At 46.1% G+C, this 20,371-nt stretch overlaps 1 protein-coding gene across 1 annotated transcript; it reads right to left on the bottom strand.

The window, feature by feature from the left end:
• Window positions 1-1,468: 1,468 nt before the first annotated feature.
• On the bottom strand, window positions 1,469-20,366 carry ACAD8 (acyl-CoA dehydrogenase family member 8). The gene is made up of 11 exons (XM_087875671.1): window positions 20,150-20,366; window positions 18,427-18,527; window positions 15,532-15,701; window positions 13,793-13,902; window positions 13,082-13,158; window positions 11,513-11,650; window positions 11,291-11,426; window positions 11,113-11,210; window positions 10,376-10,528; window positions 5,298-5,400; window positions 1,469-3,329 (listed from the first exon to the last, which is right to left on the bottom strand). The coding sequence occupies exons 1-11, from the start codon at window positions 20,244-20,246 to the stop codon at window positions 3,277-3,279; spliced, it is 1,236 nt and encodes a 411-aa protein (XP_087731797.1). The 5' UTR covers window positions 20,247-20,366; the 3' UTR covers window positions 1,469-3,276.
• Between the last annotated feature and the right edge of the window lie 5 nt (window positions 20,367-20,371).

Genomic DNA, 20,371 nt, shown 5'->3' with positions numbered 1-20,371 from the left:
CCAGACACGTGTTGCAGCTGCAGCTGCGAATCGTTCTGTTCTTGAAGATGTGAAAGAAAATGGAAAAGGGGAGAGAATTACAAAATAAATGGCTTTCCACTGTCATAACAAGCAGCACAATTTAACAAATAGAGAACATCATATACACACACGCATATATACACACGCACATATACATAAATGTCTCCCTTTATTTCTTATTTCCTATACTAGTCTCCCTTTATCAGCAAAATAATAAATTTGGTATAAAATGGTTTGTCATAAATGCGACTCCTTGAGGGCTCCTGGATTGGAGCTGAAAGGCAAAATGTCCCCTCCCACATGTTGGGGTAGACCATATATATATATATATATATATCATGTATGTGTATATATATATGCAAGTCTTGGTGTATTCGGGTCTTTTCCCGTGTAAGATTGAGAGTATCTTGGCGACATTTCGACGAGGTCCCACTCGTCACCTTCAGGCTGGTGTCTTCGGCTTCGTGCCTGTGCAAGCATCTCCGATCACGCTTTGCTCGCACATGCACGAAGCCGAAGACACCAGCCTGAAGATGATGAGTGGGACCTCGTCGAAACGTCGCCAAGACACTCTCAATCTTACACGGGAAAAGACGCGACTACACCAAAACTTGCCTACCTCTACCCATGAAAATCTACAAAAACACACACACACACACGTAAATATTTAATTATTTTTTAAACTGTTTTTAAATTTTGTATGTTCTGTTTTATTCTGGCTGTTCACCGCCGAGTCCTGCTGGAGAAGGCCGGTATACAAATTAAAATAAATAAATAAATAAATAAATATATGTTTATACACACATATATATATATGCATGTATATTATATCCCTAATTCTATATGTCCAATCCCTCCTATCAAATCGTCAAGCGCATAAATTTCTCTCTCTCGTTTATTTTCTTCTTGCACTTTTCTTTGATTTTATTTTCCTCTTCTTATTTCGTATTAGTTTTGTGTGTATACTCCTTAAAAAAGCAATTACATCTTCAAAAAAAAAAAAACAATTATACATATGCCATACATGTATAGCAATAGCACTTAGACTTATATACTGCTTCACAGTGCTTTATAGCCCTCTCTGAGCGGTTTACAGAGTCAGCATATTTGCCCCCAACAATCTAGATACACATCTACAAAAAAAATTTCATACAGTACAGGTAGTCCTCGACGACAGTTCATTTAGTGACCATTCAAAAGTTACATCGGCGCTGAAAAAAAATGACTTTGGACCCTTTTTCAGTTACCCCTTTTGTAGCATCCCCACGATCGTGTGATCAAAATTCAGATGCTTGGCCATGGATTCATCTTTATGACCGTTTCTGTATCCCAAGGTCACGCGATCCCCTTTTGCGACCTGATAATAAGCCCAATCGGGCTTTTGAGTGCATGCCAATAAGGCCAAGCACTTATTTCAGGGTTCAAAAAAATATAAGACAGGGTCTTATTTTCGGGGAAACACGGTAGTTTTATTGTTTTTTATATGAGGTTTTTATATTCTTATAAACTGCCTTGAGTGGCCATATGCGAATAGGCGGCAATATAAATTTCCCAAATAATAATAATAATCACAGTTGTTGAAAACCAAATGGTGCAATTTATTGATATCGCTGTACCAGGAGATGCCAGAATCGAAGAAAAAGAACGGGGAAAAAAATCACGTCATATGGCAACCTGGCCATCGAAACTACGCGATTACAGATGAAACATATAACAGTGATACCCACTGTCATCGGGCCACTTGGTACCATGTCCAAGAATTTTATATGATACATGAAGAAATTGCAGCTTCCTTCAATCACACCAGCAGAACTGCAAAAAAACTGTGCTACTCAGAACATTGTACATCTTAAGAAGGTACTTGGTTGATCCCTAGGACGCTGGCAGCAATGCGTATCAACTATTAGCACCAGTCAATGGTATTTGTGACGCATTTTTGAATGTTCAGTTGACTGAGTTTCATGAATAAAAGAGATAATAATAATATAAATAGACAACGATGGATTCAAAAGCCAGTTCTCGTTTGCAAGCCTCAAGAAGGCGGGATAAAATCCTTCACCCTAAACAAGCCAAAATCGAGCAGATGCAAAAGACAAGAAATCACGAGGCATTTATTGATTCCAACATTCGGAAGGAAATAATCCGCGATTTGCAGTTCACTGTGGGCGAGATTCATTTAAGCTTGTAATATTTTAATCTTGTGATTTTATATTTTCAATTGTGTGTGGGATATAGTACGTCTTATTTTAATTGTGATGCTTCTGACACACACACACAAAAAAGGAAACAAGTTCATTTTTGGCTTTTCTGTGGCCAAAAACATTTTCTTATTTTTTTTTTCTTTGAAGACGTTTCGCTTTTCATCCAAGAAGCTTCTTGAGCTCTGAGAGGATAGTGGGGAATGGAAGGATTTATATTCCTTGCAGACAGTTGGATATTTGCATCCTTTTTTAGGAACCTTGACGCACGAAAGAGGAATGGATTTCCAGAGGAAAAAAATGCAGACTACAGGAAGCATGACCCTGAGGACACAGATAAACCTCCGAGTGCTTCGATGACCCTCTAAAAGGATGCAAATGACCAGCTGTCTGCAAGGAATATAAATCTTTCCATTCCCCACTATCCACTCAGAACTGAAGAAGCTTCTTGGATGAGAATCGAAACATCTTCAAAAGAAAAAACAAGAAAGGTTTTTTTTCCAGAGAAAGCACCTTTGGGACAACCTGACCTGGATGACTGAGAATCTCTACAGATGACGGCAAAAAGTTAGGGGGGAGAAAAATATCAGGTTCCTACCATCACGATGCTGAAAATCGACTTACTAAGAGCACGGCAAGACTTTCCGTGTTAAAAGATTGAGAAAAAAAAAAAATAAGAGAGAGATTTTTGTCTCCTTTGGCAAACAACTCTCCCTTTTTCTGGAGAGAAATATGAAAATGAGCGGGTTTCCCAGCCTAAGCGAAATCCAGAAGGGATCCGATTCTTCCCAGATGCTGTTGGGATGCGGGAACTCGTGATGATGGAAGGCTGATGCAAAACTCCCACATGCAGATGTTCAGCGTTGGCATTTTGTGGACAAAGGGATCTATTGAGACCAGCCCGCCTTTGTCGTGCCTTTGCAGCTCTGCCAGGCTGTGCCTGTTGCAAAATCTGGAGTTTAGGTCAAGGAGACGGGATGAGAAAAATGCATCGTGTTCTCCTTTGTCCCCAAAGGCAGCTTGTAGCACACTGAGGCCGATGACCAGCTCTGGACACTCATGCCTGTAACAGAGACCTGGCTATGATCATCTTCATGATTTCATTGGTCCCTGCAGTCCACAAAAAGGAAAACAAGAGATGGGTGTGTTAAGTTAGCCAAAACTGCAGAATGGCTCGGATTCAGAAGAGGTACCAATCGGCAGGGAATCCCCATTTAGCATCCTAAGAAATGGGAGCTTCAATCAGGGGTGCTATTCAGCGGGTTCTGACAGGTTCTGGAGAACCGGTAGCAGAAATTTTGAGTAGTTCAGAGAACCGGTAGTGAAAATTTTGACTGGCCCCGCCCCCATCTATTCTCTGCCTCCCGAGTCCCAGCTGATCAGGAGGAAATGGGGATTTTGCAGTAACCTTCCCCTGGAGTGGGGAGGGAATGGAGATTTTACAGTATCCTTCCCCTGCCATGCCCACCAAGCCACGCCCACCAAACCATGCCACGCCCACCAAACCACACCCCCAGAACCGGTAATAAAATTTTTTGAAACCCATCACTGCGTAAGCCCCTTTTTGGGGTCTCCATTGTAACTTTAACCGGTTGCTAAAACCTGTAATCCAATTCAAATATATAAACTGCATTCAATGTTCCAATTTTCTTCTAAACCGTCACTCACCTGACCGAAATACAGAAATGGGGAAATTCCTAAGTACAGGTAAACCAAAAATAGTAAGTTTTTAAATACAGTAAATTCCCAAATTACATTTTCTCTGATGTTCACAAACTCTCACGGTATGTGACAATTTGCAAACATCAGAGAAAACATTATCGCATTTGGGAATTTACTACACTTAGGAATTTGCTATTTTTACTTTAGTTTTTCTTTTTGACTGGTTTATTGGCCTGGCCTTTGCTACTCTCTCCTCTCTCTCTCTCTCACTCTCCCTCCCTCCTTCTGTCTCTCTGTGCATAATTAGTAGCAGCACTTTTCAAGCATGTTTTCTCAAGTCACACAAAACAACTATTGTGCCAAGGACTTGATCGAGAACTGAGAGCAGCTACTGGACCATCAGTCCAATATATAACTCAGGTTGTATTTTTTTTAAAAAAAATTGATTTATATGCCGCCCTTCTCCGGAGACTCAGGGCGGCTTACAATGCGTTAAGCAATAGCCTTCATACTTTTGTATATTTATACAAAGTCAGCTTATTGCCCCCACAAACTGGGTCCTCAATTTACCTACCTTAGAAAGGATGGAAAGCTGAGTCAACCTTGAGCCTGCTGAGATTCGAACTTACAGTAATTGCAGGCAGCTGGTGTTAATCACAATACTATTAGTCTGCTGAGCCACCAGGCCCGTGGCTCAGCAGACTAATTTAACTGGACTTGGTATACATTGTTGTGGCCTGCCAGCGGCCAGCGGATCTGGCATCAGATTCAGACAGTGAGAAGGTTGGGGAGGAACATGGGCCAGTCCTGGAGTCCGGGGAAGGCTCTGACGAGGACTCTGCGTCCGAGGCAGAGAGGGGGCCAGGGCCGTCGGACAGTTATCAGCTGCCTTCGGAGTCAGACATCAGTGAGGCAGACAAACAGCTGGAGCCTGTTCCCATTGTGAGAGTTGCCAGACGAAGGGAACAGCTAAGGGACAAGGGCCGACTCGGGAGTAAGGCCACAGGTGGACAATGAATGGCCCCTCCCAGAGGGAATAAAAGAGGAGTGAAAGGGGAGTGGAGTTTGCAGGAGACAATTAGTTCTGTTAATTGGTTCGTGACTCTCCGAGACTCCTTGCCAAGTTTTGAAGATATCGGCCTGGCAGCTCTCCAAGCCAGATAAGGTCTGTGACTGTAAATTCTCCCTTGAAAGACTTCGCTGGATGTGAATGAGAAGAATTCACAGTAACTTAACAAAAAGGGGTTTTTTTTGTCAGGACAAGGAGTCTGCTTCATGCTCTTGGGAAGCCTAGGTCAGAACATACATCAGGGAGATGCCAACAAGAGTGGGCAAGGTTGTGTGAATCCCACCCACAGCACCTGTGTGTGTGAACAGCAAGGGCTGAACTCCTAGGAACTGCCTGGGACAACCTACCTTCCAAAATCTGATGCACTCTGATGTCCCGCACGAACTGTTGCACGGCGTAATCCTTCAGGTAGCCGTAGCCGCCATGCATCTGCAGAGCTTGATTGCAGATCTACGAGGAAGAGGAAGAGAAACCCAGTGAAAACTCAGGAGTGAGAAAAAAAAATCTTTTTTTCTTTCCAAGAAGAGCACGCCAGGGCCTAGAAACTTAGGAGGGAAAAGCATGCTGAGACGGACAAAGCTGACAACGAAGCTGTGCGAATATACAGGTAACTTAACTTAACAAACACACCTGGCAATTAGCAATTTCTTTTCTTCTTTTTTTTTTTATTGAAAAGTTTTAAAATATTTTTACAAACAAATTTCCCCTCCCCTTCCTCCCCCCACCCTTTCCCTTCTCTCTCCCCCGCCCCCCCGACTTCACAGAGCAAAATACAGGATATAGCATTTCCATTGCTAAGTTTGCCAGGAGAAATATCAACAACCTCAGATATGCAGATGATACCACTCTCATGGCAGAAAGCGAAGAGGAACTAAAGAGCCTCTTGATACGGGTGAAGAAGGAGAGTGCAAAAGTTGGCTTGAAACTCAACATTAAGAAAACTAAGATCATGGCATCTGGCCCTCTCAATTCCTGGCAAATAGATGGGGAAGAAATGGAGGTAGTGACAGGTTTTATTTTTCTGGGCTCCAAGATCACCGCAGATGGGGACTGCAGCCAAGAAATAAAAAGACGCCTGCTCCTGGGGAGGAAAGCTATGGCAAATCTAGACAGCATACTAAAAAGCAGAGACATCACCCTGCCAACAAAAGTGTGTATAGTCAAGGCGATGGTTTTCCCAGTTGCAATGGATGGCTGTGAAAGTTGGACCATAAGGAAGGCTGAGCACCAAAGAATTGAAGACTTTGAACTCTGGTGCTGGAGAAGATTCCTGCAAGTCCCTTGGACTGCAAGGCCATCCAATCGGTCAGTCCTAGAGGAGATCAACCCTGGCTGCTCTTTAGAAGGCCAGATCCTGAAGATGAAACTCAAATACTTTGGCCACCTAATGAGAAGGAAGGACTCACTGGAGAAGAGCCTAATGATGGGAACGATTGAGGGCAAAAGAAGAAGGGGACGATAGAAAAGGAGGTGGCTGGATGGAGTCACTGAAGCAGTCGGCGTGAGCTTCAATGGACTCCAGAGGATGGTAGAGGACAGGGAGGCCTGGAGGAACGTTGTCCATGGGGTCGCGATGGGTCGGACATGACTTCACAAATAACAACAACAAAGCACTGTGCTGGTGAGCGTGTCGCACCCAATTTTATGACCCTTTTTTTGGCCATGGTTCTTAAGCGAACCACTCTACATTAAATGAATTTGGCAGTCATTAAGTGAATATGGCTCCCCCCCATTGATTTTTCTGATCAGAGACATCTTGGAAGGTCTCCCATGATGATCAAAGGAGCTCTGGACGCCACAAACGTCAAGATTGACAAGCCTCCTAATTTTGTTCATTTTAACAGTAGGGATGGTCAAACGGTTGTAAGTGCAAGGACCGGTCATTAATCTTTTTTTCCCCCCAGTGCTGTTGCAACCTCCGTCACTAAACAAATTGGTTGCAAGCCGAGGCTCACTTTTAACTAATTTCTGAAACTCTGCAATGCACGCAGCTCCACAGTTCGATGTCGTTGTTTTAACCGTGTAGGTGTAGCACAAGGCAATCATTTTTCAGACTTTTCTCTTTTTTTCTCCAGAAATGGGGATGGGATGGCTGTCCAGATGTTCCTGAATCCTATTCTGGATGGACAATTTTCAGGAATTCTGGGAGTTGTAGTTTACAATGGGCGGACACAGCATTCCGACCCTTAAGTGTGTGCATTTGTCAATGAAAGGGCAAGACCGCCCTCTAGTGGCCAAATGAAGGACTTTGTAGGATAACAAGAGAATCCCACAGGGCTGGAAAGGAACTCAGAGGTCTTCTAGTCCCGTGATGGTAAACCTATGGCACGCGTGCCACCTGTGGCATACGTAGCCATATCGGTGGGCACGCGAGCGTTGCCCTAACTCAGCTCCGATTTTCGGGCCTTCCGGGCCCACTGGAAGTCGGCAAACAGGCTGTTTCCGGCCTCCGGTGGGCCTCGGGGTGGGGAAGGCTGTTTTTGCCCTCCCCAGGCTCCTAGAAAGGTTCTGGAGCCTGAAGAGAGTGAAAAACAGGCCTACTGGGCCCACCGTGCCATCACATGCCAAAAGCGTGGGGAGCGTGTGTGTGGGGGGGGGTCGCACGCAAATGTGTGGCACATTGAATTATGGGTGTGGGCATGCGCACACGTGACCCCCGCGCTCCCCCCACTTTTGGCCCAGACGGCAAAAAGGTTAGCCATCACTGCTCTAGTCCAACCCACTGCAGAAGTCAGAAAACCTTATACCAGGGGTCTGCAACCTTAAACACTCAAAGAGCCATTTGGACCTGTTTCCCACAGAAAAGAAAACACCGGGAGCCACAAAACCCTTCCTGTGCCTGACTATTTCTTGAGCGGCCAGAAAACTAGCATCTGTAGTTGAATTAAATGTTCTGTTTTCTTCTGAAACTTTTCTTTTCTTGGATTTATTTTTGGACATTCAGACTTACCGTAGCTTGCCAAGTTTCTTATCTTTAAGCTAACTGCGCATGTCTACATTCCTTCACTTTCTTCTACTCTTTTTTTGTTCTCCTGCCAGGAGAGGTCCGGCCAAGAAGAGGTGGCCGGGATCTTTGCCAAAATGTAACTAATTTAGATAGTGAGATGTTTTATTTTCTTTACAATAAATATGAGTTTAATTAGAAAATGTATTTCGGTTTATTTTTCAAAGTATACACAAGGAGAACGCCACAATCCAACGCTAATTGAGGGCAATTACCCCAGGCAAGGTAACGGGGCTGATTGCCGCTCTGACAGCCTCTACCGGGGTTTGAAAAGCTCAATAAATCCCGTGCCAGCGAGTGTCACACATTGCCAGCTGTGACTGATATTTTGAGTGACAGGGAGCCGCAGCAGAGGGGTGAAAGAGCCACATGCGGCTCCAGAGCCGCAGGTTGCTGACCCCTGCCTTATACCAATCCTGGTCAAAGCGTTGTCCTGTCTATTTTTCAAAACTTCCAATGATGGAGCGTCCACAACCCCCAGGAGGCAAACTATTCCATTCATGAATTAATCTCGCAATTAATAATCTCAATAACAAATTAAATATTAATTAATAAAATTAATAATGGTGAAAGCGACTTTTGGGAGGCGCGCTGCATTTCTTCTCAAATGACACCCTGGGCTCTTTTGGAGAGGAAGCACAACAGAAACAACCTCAGAATGCTCAGCCTTGATGGACAACCTTAAAATCCAACGTGTAGATTTCATTTCAAGATTCTAAGAGCCATAAGTGGCGCAGTGGTCAGAGTGCAGTACTGCAGGCTATTTCTGCTGACTGCCGGCTGCCTGCAAGTTGGCGGTTCAAATCTCATCACTCTAAGTGATATTGCTATCTATCTTCCTTCCTTCCTTCCTTCCTTCCTTCCTTCCTTCCTTCCTTCCTTCCTTCCTTCCTTCCCCTTTCCTTTCTTTTCCTTTCCTTTCCTTTCCTTCTTTCCTTTCCTTTCCTTTCTCCCTCCCTCCCTCTCTGTGGTTAGAATGCAGTATTGCAAGCTAATTCTGCCAATTACCAGGAGTTTGATTCTGACCGGCTAAAGGTTGACTCAGCCTTCCATCCTTCTGAGGTTGGTAAAATGAGGACCCAGATTGTTCGGGACAATATGCTGACTCTGTAAACCACGTAGAGAGGGCTGTAAAAACACTGTGAAGCATTATATAAGTCTAAGTGCTATTGCTATCTTCCTTCCTTTCCTTTCCTTTCCTTTCCTTTCCTTTCCTTCTTCCCTTCCCTTTCCTTCCTCCCTCCCTCTCTCCCTGTGGTTAGAATGCAGTATTGCAAGCTAATTCTGCCAATTACCAGGAGTTTGATTCTGACCGGCTAAAGGTTGACTCAGCCTTCCATCCTTCTGAGGTTGGTAAAATGAGGACCCAGATTGTTCGGGACAATATGCTGACTCTGTAAACCACGTAGAGAGGGCTGTAAAAACACTGTGAAGCATTATATAAGTCTAAGTGCTATTGCTATCTTCCTTCCTTTCCTTTCCTTTCCTTTCCTTTCCTTTCCTTTCCTTTCCTTTCCTTTCCTTTCCTTCTTCCCTTCCCTTTCCTTCCTCCCTCCCTCTCTCCCTGTGGTTAGAATGCAGTATTGCAAGCTAATTCTGCCAATTACCAGGAGATCGATTCTGACCGGCTAAAGGTTGACTCAGCCTTCCATCCTTCCGAGGTTGGTAAAATGAGGACCCAGATTGTTGGGGACAATATGCTGACTCTGTAAACCACGTAGAGAGGGCTGTAAAAACACTGTGAAGCATTATATAAGTCTAAGTGCTATTGCTATCTTCCTTCCTTCTTTCCTTTCCTTTCCTTTCCTTTCCTTTCCTTTCCTTTCCTTTCCTTTCCTTTCCTTTCCTTTCCTTTCCTTTCCTTTCCTTTCCTTCTTCCCTTCCCTTTCCTTTCTCCCTCCCTCTCTCCCTGTGATTAGAATGCAGTATTGCAGGCTAATTCTGCCAATTATCAGGAGATCGATTCTGACCGGCTAAAGGTTAACTCAGCCTTCCATCCTTCCGAGGTGGGTAAAATGAGGACCCAGATTGTTGGGGGCAAGAGGCTGACTCTGTAAACCGCTTAGAGAGGGCTGTAAAGCACTGTGAAGTGGTATATAAGTCTAACTACTATTGCTATCTTCCTTCCTTCCTTCCATCCCTCCCTAACTCTGTAAACCGCTCAGAGAGGGCTGTAAAGCACTGTGAAGCGGTATATAAGTCTAAGGGCTATCGCTTAACAGGTAACAGGTTTAACAGAGTTGGAAGGGTCCTTGCAGGTCATCGAGTCCAACCCCCTGCCCAAGCAGGAGACCCTACATCTGCCTCTACCTAGGATCGAACTCACAACCTCCTGATTGTGAGGCAAGAGCTCCACCTCTAGGCCATCGGGTCATAGTTCACTAGTCCTATTCTGCCCCCTCCATAAAGGGTTTTACATACATCAAAGCACTCGTCTGTGGCAAAGAGCTTGGCCATGGAGCACAGAGCGACAGCATCATTCCGCTGTTCCTGCAGAGCTCGGGCGGCGTTGCGCACCATCAGACGAGCTGCCACTAACCGGGTCGCCATCTGAGCCAGCTGGAACTGGAGATACTGACAAGGAGAAAGAGGAAGCAGTTAAAACATGGGCCAGTCCTGGGGACCAGGGAAGGCCCGGATGAGGGCTCTGCGTCGGAGGCAGAGATGGGGCCAGGGCCATCGGGGAGTGATGTGCGGACTTCGTAGCCTCCAGAGACTGACAGTAGAGAGGCAGAGGAACAGGAGGAGCCTGTTCCTAGTGCACGTATGAGAACAGCTGCCAGAAGGCAGGAGCAGCTACAGCAAAGAGGACGACTCGGGAGTAAAGCCAAGAGATGATTGGCCCCTCCCTCTTGGGCTCTTTGTCGGAAAACAACGTTGATAGTCTTGCTGCACTTATCTCTTGTCGGCGTCTTCTGCTTTTGAACTTTCGCCAAGAGAACCCTTTGGCAATTTGCCTAATTATACCAAGGTTGGTGATTAGACTGAAGAATTGGTGTGATGGAGAGTTTGCTTTAATTTAGTTTGGACGACGCTGAGAATGAGTTAAGCCAAGCTGTCTCGGGAATTGTGGGAGTTGAAGTCCACAGGTTGTAAAAGGGCCACAGTTGCCCACCCCTGCCCCAGGCAGATGTTTAAGGATCCCACAGAAAACGCACCTGATTGGTGGCCAAGACCTCCCCGAATTGTCTGCGGACATTAAGATGCTCTCGGGCCAGGAGAACCGAAGCGTGGGCGGCCCCCAAGGAACAGGATGCTGGAGAAGAAACCGAACACAGCCTCTGAACCACACATTCCATCCGACTCTGGTCGGTAACCCCATAACACCTTCCTTACCGATATTAATTCTCCCTCCGTTGAGGCCCTGCATGGCGATGTTGAACCCGTGGCCTTCCTCTCCTAGCCGGTTGGCCACCGGAACGGCGCAGTCTTCGAAGATGACCGCCCGGGTCGGTTGCGAATTCCAACCCACCTGCAGGAAAACAGGCACCGTTCTTTGACGCTCCAGGTGGCCCCCAACTCAACCCGGGACATAGGAGACAACCCACCGGCTCTTACTTTCTTCTCCTTTTTGCCAAAACTCAAGCCGGGAGTTCCTTTCTCCAGCACCAGGCAGGAGATGCCCTTCGGGCCTGCCCCGCCCGTGCGGCACATCACCACGTAGAGGTCGGCGGCGCCACCACCGCTGATGAAAGCCTGGGAGAAGAGGAGCAGAAGTTAACAGATTAACAGAGTGTGAAGGGACCTTGTAGGTCATCTAGTCCAACCCTCCGCCCAAGCAGGGGACCCTACACCATTTCTGAAAGATGGCAGTCCAGTCTCTTCTGGAAAGCCTCCAGTGATGAAGCTCCCACAACTTCTGAAGGCAACTTCTGTTCCATCGGTTGATTGTTCTCCCTGTCAGGAAATTTCTCCTTATTTCCAGGTTGAATCTCTCCTTGGTCAGTTTCCATCCATTATTCCTTGTCTGGCCCTTCAGGTGCCTTGGAAAATAGCTTGACCCCCTTCCTTCTCTCTGTGGCAGCCCCTCAAATATTGGAAGACTGCTATCCTGTCTCCCCTGGTCCTTCTCTTCCCTAGACTAGCCCTGCCCAGTTCCTGCAACCGTTCATCGTATGTTTTATCCTCCAGTCCCTTAATCATCTTGGTTGCTCTTCTCTGCACTCTTTCTAGAGCCTCAATATCCTTTACAGATTAACAGAGTTGGAAGGGACCTTGTAGGTCATCTAGTCCAACCCCCCACCCAAGCAGGAGACCCTTCACCATTTCTGACAGATGGCAATCCAGTCTCTTCTTGAAAGCTTCCAGTGATGAAGCTCCCACAACTTCCAAAGGCAATTTCTGTTCCAAGGGTTGATTGTTCTCTCTGTCAGAAAATTCCTCCGCATTTCCAGGTTGAACCTCTCCTTGATCAGTTTCCATCCATTATTCCTTGTCTGGCCTTCAGGTGCTTTGGAAAATAGCTTGACCCCCTCCTCTCTGTGGCAGCCCCTCAAATATTGGAAGACTCCTATCATGTCTCCCCTGGTCCTTCTCTTCACTAGACTAGCCGTGCCCAGTTCCTGCAACCGTTCATTGGAGGAGTTGTTGTAGGAGGTTGGTTGCTCTGTTAGTTTCTCTGGTGAAGGAACATCAGAAAGGATGCGGTAGCCCCTTTTCCACCTATCCCTTTTCCAGGTAGTCCTCGACTTACGACAACAGAGCCAAAATTTATGTTGCTAAGCGAGACAGGTTGTTCAGCGAATTTTACCCATTTTACAACCTCGAATCACTGCTGTTCTTGGTAACACGGTTGTTAAGTGAATCTGCCTTCCCCCGTTGACTTCACTGGTCAGGAGGTCGGCAAAAATGGGGATCGTGTGACCGTCATAATCGTCATAAATACGAGTTACTTGGCAAGTATGACCATAGGGAAGCTGCAATGGTTGTAACTGTGAAAAGGGGCCATAAGTCTCTTTTTTCCGTACTGTTGTAACTTCGAACAGTCACTAAACAAACTGTTGTAAGTCGAGGACCACCTGTCTGAAGAGGCATAAGTTACAGTTCACAGTTTTAATACGTGGGTTAATTAGAAAAGAAACTTCCAGAATTCTTCACAGTGGTTCTGTCAGAGAGGGAGAAGGATACCTTGGAGCCGTTGAGGATATACGCGTCTCCGCGTTTCTTAGCCGAAGTTAGTAACGAAGCCGCATCACTTCCGCTTCCTAGTGACAAAGTGATAATTCAGAATATTTTCATTAGGAAACGCCTGCTCCGGTTCCCCTTTTCCCTCCCATCGCCCGTCGATTCGAAGCTCTCCCAGGAAGAGTCTCTCTTATCCTCAGTTCCATCATCATCATCACCCTCCATCTGAAAGTGGAAGGATCACCTCTGGATTCGAACCCGGATCTTTATGTAAAGGTAAAGGTTCCCCTCGCACATATGTGCTAGTCGTTCTTGACTCTAGGCGGCGGTGCTCATCTCTGTTTCAAAGCCGAAGAGCCAGCGCTGTCCGAAGACGTCTCCGTGGTCATGTGGCCGGCATGACTCAACGCCAAAGGCGCACGGAACGCTGTTCCCTTCCCACCAAAATGGTCCCTATTTTTCTACTTGCATTTTTTACCTGCTTTCGAACTGCTAGGTTGGCAGAAGCTGGGACAAGGAACGGGAGCTCACCCCGTTACGCCGCGCTAGGGATTCGAACCGCTGAACTGTCGACATTTTGATCGACAAGCTCAGCGTCTTAGCCGCTGAGCCACCGCATCCCTGTAATCCCAGTGTGGATCCACAGCACTGTTATAACAATTGGCCGATTTTATAACAATTTCCAAGAGTCCCAAAGGGACACAGTTGTCTCACCTGGCTCTGTCAGGCAATAAGAGGCAAATTTTTCCATGCTGCAAAGGGAAGGGCAGAATTTCAGCCTCTGTTCCTCGTTCCCAAAAGTGTCGATCATCCAAGCACACATGCTGCAGCGGGAGGAGAGAGTTACGGGTTATGGAGTCATCCATTACAGATCCAGTTAGTAGTTAAGGCATCAGGTTAGAAACCTGGAGACGGTGAGTTCTAGTCTCACTTTAGGCATGAAAGCTGACTGGGTGATTTTGGGCCAATCACCAGGAGACTGGGAGTTCTAGTTCTGTCTTTAGGCATGAAAGCCGGCTGAGTGACTTTGGGCCAATCACTAGGACACTGGGAGTTCTAGTCTCACAGTAGGCATGAAAGCCGGCTGGGTGATTTTGGGTCAATCACCAGGAGACTGGGAGTTCTAGTCTCACTTTAGGCATGAAAACTGGCTTGGTGATTTTGGGCCAATCACCAGGAGACTGGGAGTTTTAGTCCTGCCTTAGATATGAAAGCTGGCTGGGTGATTTTGGGCCAATCACCAGGAGACTGGGAGTTTTAGTCCTGCCTTAGATATGAAAGCTGGCTGGGTGATTTTGGGCCAATCACCAGGAGACTGGGAGTTCTAGTCTCACCTTAGGCATGAAAACTGGCTTGGTGATTTTGGGCCAATCATCAGGAGACTGGGAGTTCTAGTCCTGCCTTAGATATGAAAGCTGACTGGGTGATTTTGGGCCAATCACCAGGAGACTGGGAGTTCTAGTTCTGTCTTTAGGCATGAAAGCCGGCTGAGTGACTTTGGGCCAATCACTAGGACACTGGGAGTTCTAGTCTCACAGTAGGCATGAAAGCCGGCTGGGTGATTTTGGGTCAATCACCAGGAGACTGGGAGTTCTAGTCTCACTTTAGGCATGAAAGCCGGCTGGGTGATTTTGGGCCAATCACCAGGAGACTGGGAGTTCTAGTCCTGCCTTAGATATGAAAGCTGACTGGGTGATTTTGGGCCAATCACCAGGAGACTGGGAATTTTAGTCCTGCCTTAGATATGAAAGCTGGCTGGGTGATTTTGGGCCAATCACCAGGAGACTGGGAGTTCTAGTCTCACTTTAGGCATGAAAGCCGGCTGGGTGATTTTGGGCCAATCATCAGGAGACTGGGAGTTCTAGTTCTGCCTTTAGGCATGAAAGCCGGCTGGGTGAATTTGGGCCAATCACCAGGAGACGGTGAGTTCTAGTCCTGCTTTAAGCATTAAAGGAGACTGGGTAAATTTGGGCCAATCCCTCTCTCTCTCTCAGTCCAACCTACCTCACCCGATTGTTGTAACGAGGAAAATAGGATGAAAAAAAAGGCGCATTAGATAAATTCACTGCCTTGAATAACTTATAAAGTCATAAAGGCAGGCTTAAATGAAATGAAATGAAATGAAATAAAATAAAATAATAAAATAAAATAAAATAATAAAATAATAAAATAAATTAAAATAAAATAAAATAATAAAATAAAATAATAAAATAAAATAAATAAAATAATAAAATAAAATAAAATAAAATAAAATAAAATAAATAAAATAAAATAAAATAAATAAATAAAATAAAATAAATAAAATAAAATAAAATAAAATAAAATAAAATAAAATAAAATAAAATCAGATTATAAATGTATAACCCCCTCCATACCTTCAACCGGACAATCCCTGGGTGCTGGATGTACCCAGAAGGCCCAATGTGGAGGCTGAACCCACAGCAGAAACTCACTTGTGGATGCTGATGTAAGCTGTGGTGCTGACGCAGCCGGTCGAGAGAGCCTCGAAGATGACGGAGGTGTCAAGCCGAGAGAGTCCAGAGCCCCCCACCTCTGGCTTCACGTAGATGCCCCCAAACCCCAGCTGAGCTGCTTTCCGGAGTGTTTCCACTGGGAAGATTTCCTGTCAGTAACAAAGACGAGAGGGAAATGGAACCGCGTCAATTGCAAGAGCTTAAATCCAGCTCCCATTGCTACGGAATAAACATTCAAATTGAAATTGTGAATTGTTATTTCCCCGACAATTTTCATGCCAAGGAAGGGAAAGCCTCTATAAAAACAAAAGTTGTAAATGAGAGCAATATTTGGAGCGTAAAACAATGTCTCCCTTTTCATTTTCTTTCAGATCCTTAAGTCCTGCATTAGCCCAGTTTTTTTTGGGGGGGGGGGTCACTTTAAGCTGGGTAGACTTCAACTCCCAGAATCCCCCAGCCAGCAATGGAATTCTGGGAGTTGAAGTCCACCCATTTTAGCATCCAAAGTTGAGAAACGCTGCATTAGCCTTGCACCGAGTAAGAACATTTATTGACTGAGCTTACTATGTACTTACACCAGCCTTGTTTAATAAGGTTTGCGAAACCTATTGTGATCTGGTTGACCTCGACTGATTTTGAAAAAAAGATAAGCATGGATGGACCAGCCTTGTGCTCGGAAAGGAGACCACTAAGAAATCCCAAAACTGTAGAATACGGTGGCCCATCAAAAATAATCCCCGAAGGCACCAGAAAGCAGCTTGCATCTTTTCACCAAGAAAGTAACACAGTTGTTTGTGTCTTTCTTCTTTCTTTCTTTCTTTCTTTCTTTCTTTCTTTCTTTCTTTCTTTCTTCATTCATTCATTCATTCAATTTATATGCCGCCCTTCTCCAGAGACTCAGGGCGGCTTACAATGCGTTAAGCAACAGCCTTCATACTTTTGTATGTACCTGCTTAGTAGGGCTTTCGGTCCCCCCAAGTGGTGTTCATTTTTTATACAAAGTCATCTTATTGCCCCTACAATCCGGGTCCTCATTTTACCTACCTCGGAAGGACGGAAGGCTGAGTCAACCTTGAGCCTGGTGAGATTTGAACTCGCAGTAATTGCAGGCAACTGGCAGCTAAGTGCTACTTTAACAGCAGTTTAGTCCGCTGCGCCACCAAGGCTCCTTACAACCTGTAGGGCAGTTTTCCTTGACTCATGAATCTTATTCACTCCAGGCAAGCCACCGGTAGTGTCAGTAGACCCAAAGGAGACCATTGGACCATCTCGTTCAACCTTCTGCCCAAGCAGGACACCTTACACCATTTCTAACAAATGGCACTCCAATCTCTTCTTGAAAGCCTCCAGGGATGAAGCTCCCACAACTTCTGAAGGCAACTTCTGTTCCATCGGTTGATTGTTCTCACTGTCAGGAAATTTCTCCTTAGTTCTAAGTTGCTTCTCTCCTTGGTGAGTTTCCACCCATTGCTTCTTGTCCTGCCCTCAGGTGCTTTGGAGACTAGCTTGACTCCCTCTTCTCTGGGGCAGCCCCTGAGATATTGGAAGACTGCTATCATGTCTCCCCTGGTCCTTCTCTTCATTAAACTAGACATACCCAGTTCCTGCAACCGTTCTTCATAGGTTTTAGCCTCCAGTCCCCTAATCACCTTGGTTGCTCTTCTCTGCACTCTTTCTAGAGTCTCAACATCTTTTTTTATACCCTGTTTCCCCGAAAATAAGACATCCCCTGATAATAAAGCCAATTAGGTTTTGAGGACATGTGCTAAAATAAGCCCTCCCTGAAAATATTTAAACGCGTGTGCAGCCGGTCCTCGCCATTTCCTCTGGTTTCCTCCACATGCCCCAAAATAATAAGACCTCCCCGAAACTAAGGCCAAGCACTTATTTCGGGGTTCAAAAAAAAATATAAGACAGGGTCTTATTTTCGGGGAAACACGGTAGTATAGACCAGGTAGCTGTTCTGGGCAGGCAGCAATTCTCCAAGATTTATTTAAAATCTATTTTTCTGCTGTTTTTTTTTTTTTTTTTTTAAATTTGATTTATATGCCGCCCTTCTCCGGAGACTCAGGGCGGCTTACAATGTGTTCTGTTTTCTTCTGAAACTTTTCTTTTCTTGGATTTATTTTTGGACATTCAGACTTACCCTAGCTTGCCAAGTTTCTTATCTTTAAGCTAACTGCGCATGTCTACATTCCTTCACTTTCTTCTACTTTTTTTTTTTTTAAATTAAATTTTTTTAAATTTGATTTATATGCCACCTTCTCCGGAGACTCAGGGCGGCTTACAATGCGTTAAGCAATAGCCTTCATACTATTTGTATATTTATACAAAGTCATCTTATTGCCCCCACAAACTGGGTCCTCATTTTACCTACCTTTGAAAGGATGGAAGGCTGAGTCAACCTTGAGCCTTGGAGAGATTCGAACCAGCAGTAATTGCAGGCAGCTGTGTTAATAACAGGGTGCTTTAGACCACTGTACTACCAAGACTCCTGTTAACCCCATAGAGCTCTCTGAGGATTATTTTCACACAAAGCAAAGCCTGACTAGGTGGCTCAGTGGCTAAAGACACTTGAGCTTTGTCGATCAGAAAGGTTTGGCAGTTCGGCGGTTCGAATCCCTAGTATAGGTCTCCTGCATAAGCAGGGGGTTGGACTAGATGACCTCCAAGGTCCCTTCTAGCTCTGTTACTGTAAGTATACAAACACATCTCAAAGTGTTTGTAAAAAAGGACTGTTCCTTTTTTTTTTTTTCTTACACAAACTGGCTCAAGAAAAGAATTTCCTTAACCTTGGCAGAGAAGGCAGGAGGCGTGAACTGTACAATCGTCCGCATGATGTCCCAAGGAGAAAAAAACCAACAGGCGTCTCACCTTTTCGTCCCACTCAGCCATGTGCGGGGCCATCTCCTTGGCAGCAAAGTCGAAAGCCACTTTTTGAAACTCCTGCTGCTCTTCCGTCAGGCCCAGGGCAGCTGGGGAAGGCCAGGAGAGAATCAGCTCGCAAAAGCGGAAAGCGGGAAGGAAAATTTGGAGGGGGGGGGGGGAAGAAGAGGAGAGGAAAGGAAGAGAAAGCCCAACTCTTGAGAATTGAGGAAACTTCTTGGAGGAGAAGCAAAACGTTTTCAAAGAAAACATCCAAGAAAATCCAAAGGTGTTTTGGAAGACAAAACACCTATTGGGACAGCCACGACTTGGATGATTGAGAATCTCCGTAGAGAACCCCAAACTCTTTTTTTTTTTTTGTTCTTTCACCCCCATCCTGCTCTCCTTTCTCATACCTTCCTCCCTCCCTCCCTCCATGCTCTATTCCTTCCTCCCTCCCTTCTGCTCTATTCCTTCCTCCCTCCCTTTCTCTTGCTTCCTTCCTTCCCTCCCTTCCTTCCTCCTGCTCTATTCCTTCCTCCCTCCCTCCCTTTCTCATGCTATTCCTTCCTTCCTTCCTTCTTTCCTTCCTTCCCTCTCTCATGCTGTATTCTTTTATTCCTCCCTTCCTTCCTCCCTTCCTTCCTCCTGCTCTATTCCTTCCTTTCCTTCCTCTTTCCCTCCCTCCTGCTCTATTCCTTCCTTCCTCCCTCCCTTCCTCCTGCTCTATTCCTTCTTTCCTCCTTCCTTCCTCCTGCTCTATTCCTTCCTCCATCCCTTCCTCCCTCCCTTTCTCATGCTATTGCTTCCTTCCTTTCCTCTCTCCTTCCCTCCCTCATGCTCTATGCCTTCCTTCCTCATGCTCTATTCCTTCCTCCATCCCTTCCTTCCTCCCTTCTCTTGCTTTTGCTTCCTTCCCTCCCTCCCTCCCTTTCTCATGCTCCCTTCCTTCCTTCCTTCCTTCCTTCCTTCTCTCCCCCCCCCCCACATCCCTCCAACAAGGGGGAGTTACTCTGAGCTCCTTTCTCACCCTTCTCCCTTTTTACAGCACAGGCAATCTCTCGTGCAAGTCGCCCCTTAAGATTTTCACCCCAACCTTCCCCAAATCCAGCTCTCTCTCCCTTTACAATGAAACCCTGCTCTGGGGACCAGATCTGGGGGTCCCTCCTGCAACGAGGACCTCAGAGTTAGCCTTCCCACTCCGTGCCGAAATTCAACAGGTGAAGCAGCTTTTCCCTCCCTACCCCCACCCCCCACCCCCAAAAAAGGCAGATTGCCCCCTCCCTGGCTAACTTTTCCCCATAAATTCGAAGCAAAAGCAGAAGCACCTGAAATAACCACAGGGGTCTTTTTTCCTACCCATCCTTGGGCTAACAGCTGTCAAGCCTGGGTACCCCCAGCTCCCCCCCCCCAGCCAAGAATGCCTTCCTCCCAGCCCAAGGACCCTTCCCCAACCTGGCGCCCTCCAATGCTGGGGTTACAAATGCCATCATTAGGGCAGTCTGGGGATGATGGGCGCTGTAGTCCAGCTCAACCAAGGGGAGTTCGGGTTAGGGAAAAAGGCCGCAGCGGGGCACTCCCCTCTCCAGCTGAAAGCACCACCTGTTGGATTTCCGCCTGCAGCTCTAGACAAGCCAACTTTGCAAAAGTTGATTTTTTTTTTTTTTAAGATAAGGAAGGTCAACCACCCCCCAATTCCCACCCCATCTCCCCCCCCCCTCTGGAGCCTTACGGTCTATGCAGGAGGCAACCCCTCTGCGCCCCCAGGCTCGCTTCGGGGCAGCGCCCCGCAGCCGCACCCCCAACCTAAAACAGCCTCTCCAAGCCATTGCTTCTCCTGGATCTCTACGGCTGCGGCTAGGGAGGCCGCATGGCCTTGTGGGTATCGAAGTCCGCGCCTCTCCATCCGCTAGCGGGGAAACCCTTCCCAAAGAACTACCGATCCCGAAAGCGC

This window comes from Pantherophis guttatus, chromosome 9 (genome assembly GCF_059756535.1).
Source record: "Pantherophis guttatus breed Tessera chromosome 9, ASM5975653v1, whole genome shotgun sequence".
NCBI lineage: Eukaryota > Metazoa > Chordata > Lepidosauria > Squamata > Colubridae > Pantherophis > Pantherophis guttatus.
The sequence above is the reverse complement of the archived record's forward strand: the minus strand, read 5'-3'. Positions and strand labels throughout refer to the sequence as shown.

Coding starts and splice junctions, on each gene's coding strand:
- ACAD8 (XM_087875671.1), bottom strand. CDS start 20,246: ATGGCTTGGAGAGGCTGTTTTAGGTTGGGGGTGCGGCTGCGGGGCGCT. Junction 13,903..15,531: donor GCTTACATCAGCATCCACAA/GTGAGTTTCTGC, acceptor CTCCCGCTGCAG/CATGTGTGCTTGGATGATCG. Junction 13,159..13,792: donor TTATTGCCTGACAGAGCCAG/GTGAGACAACTG, acceptor CTTTGTCACTAG/GAAGCGGAAGTGATGCGGCT.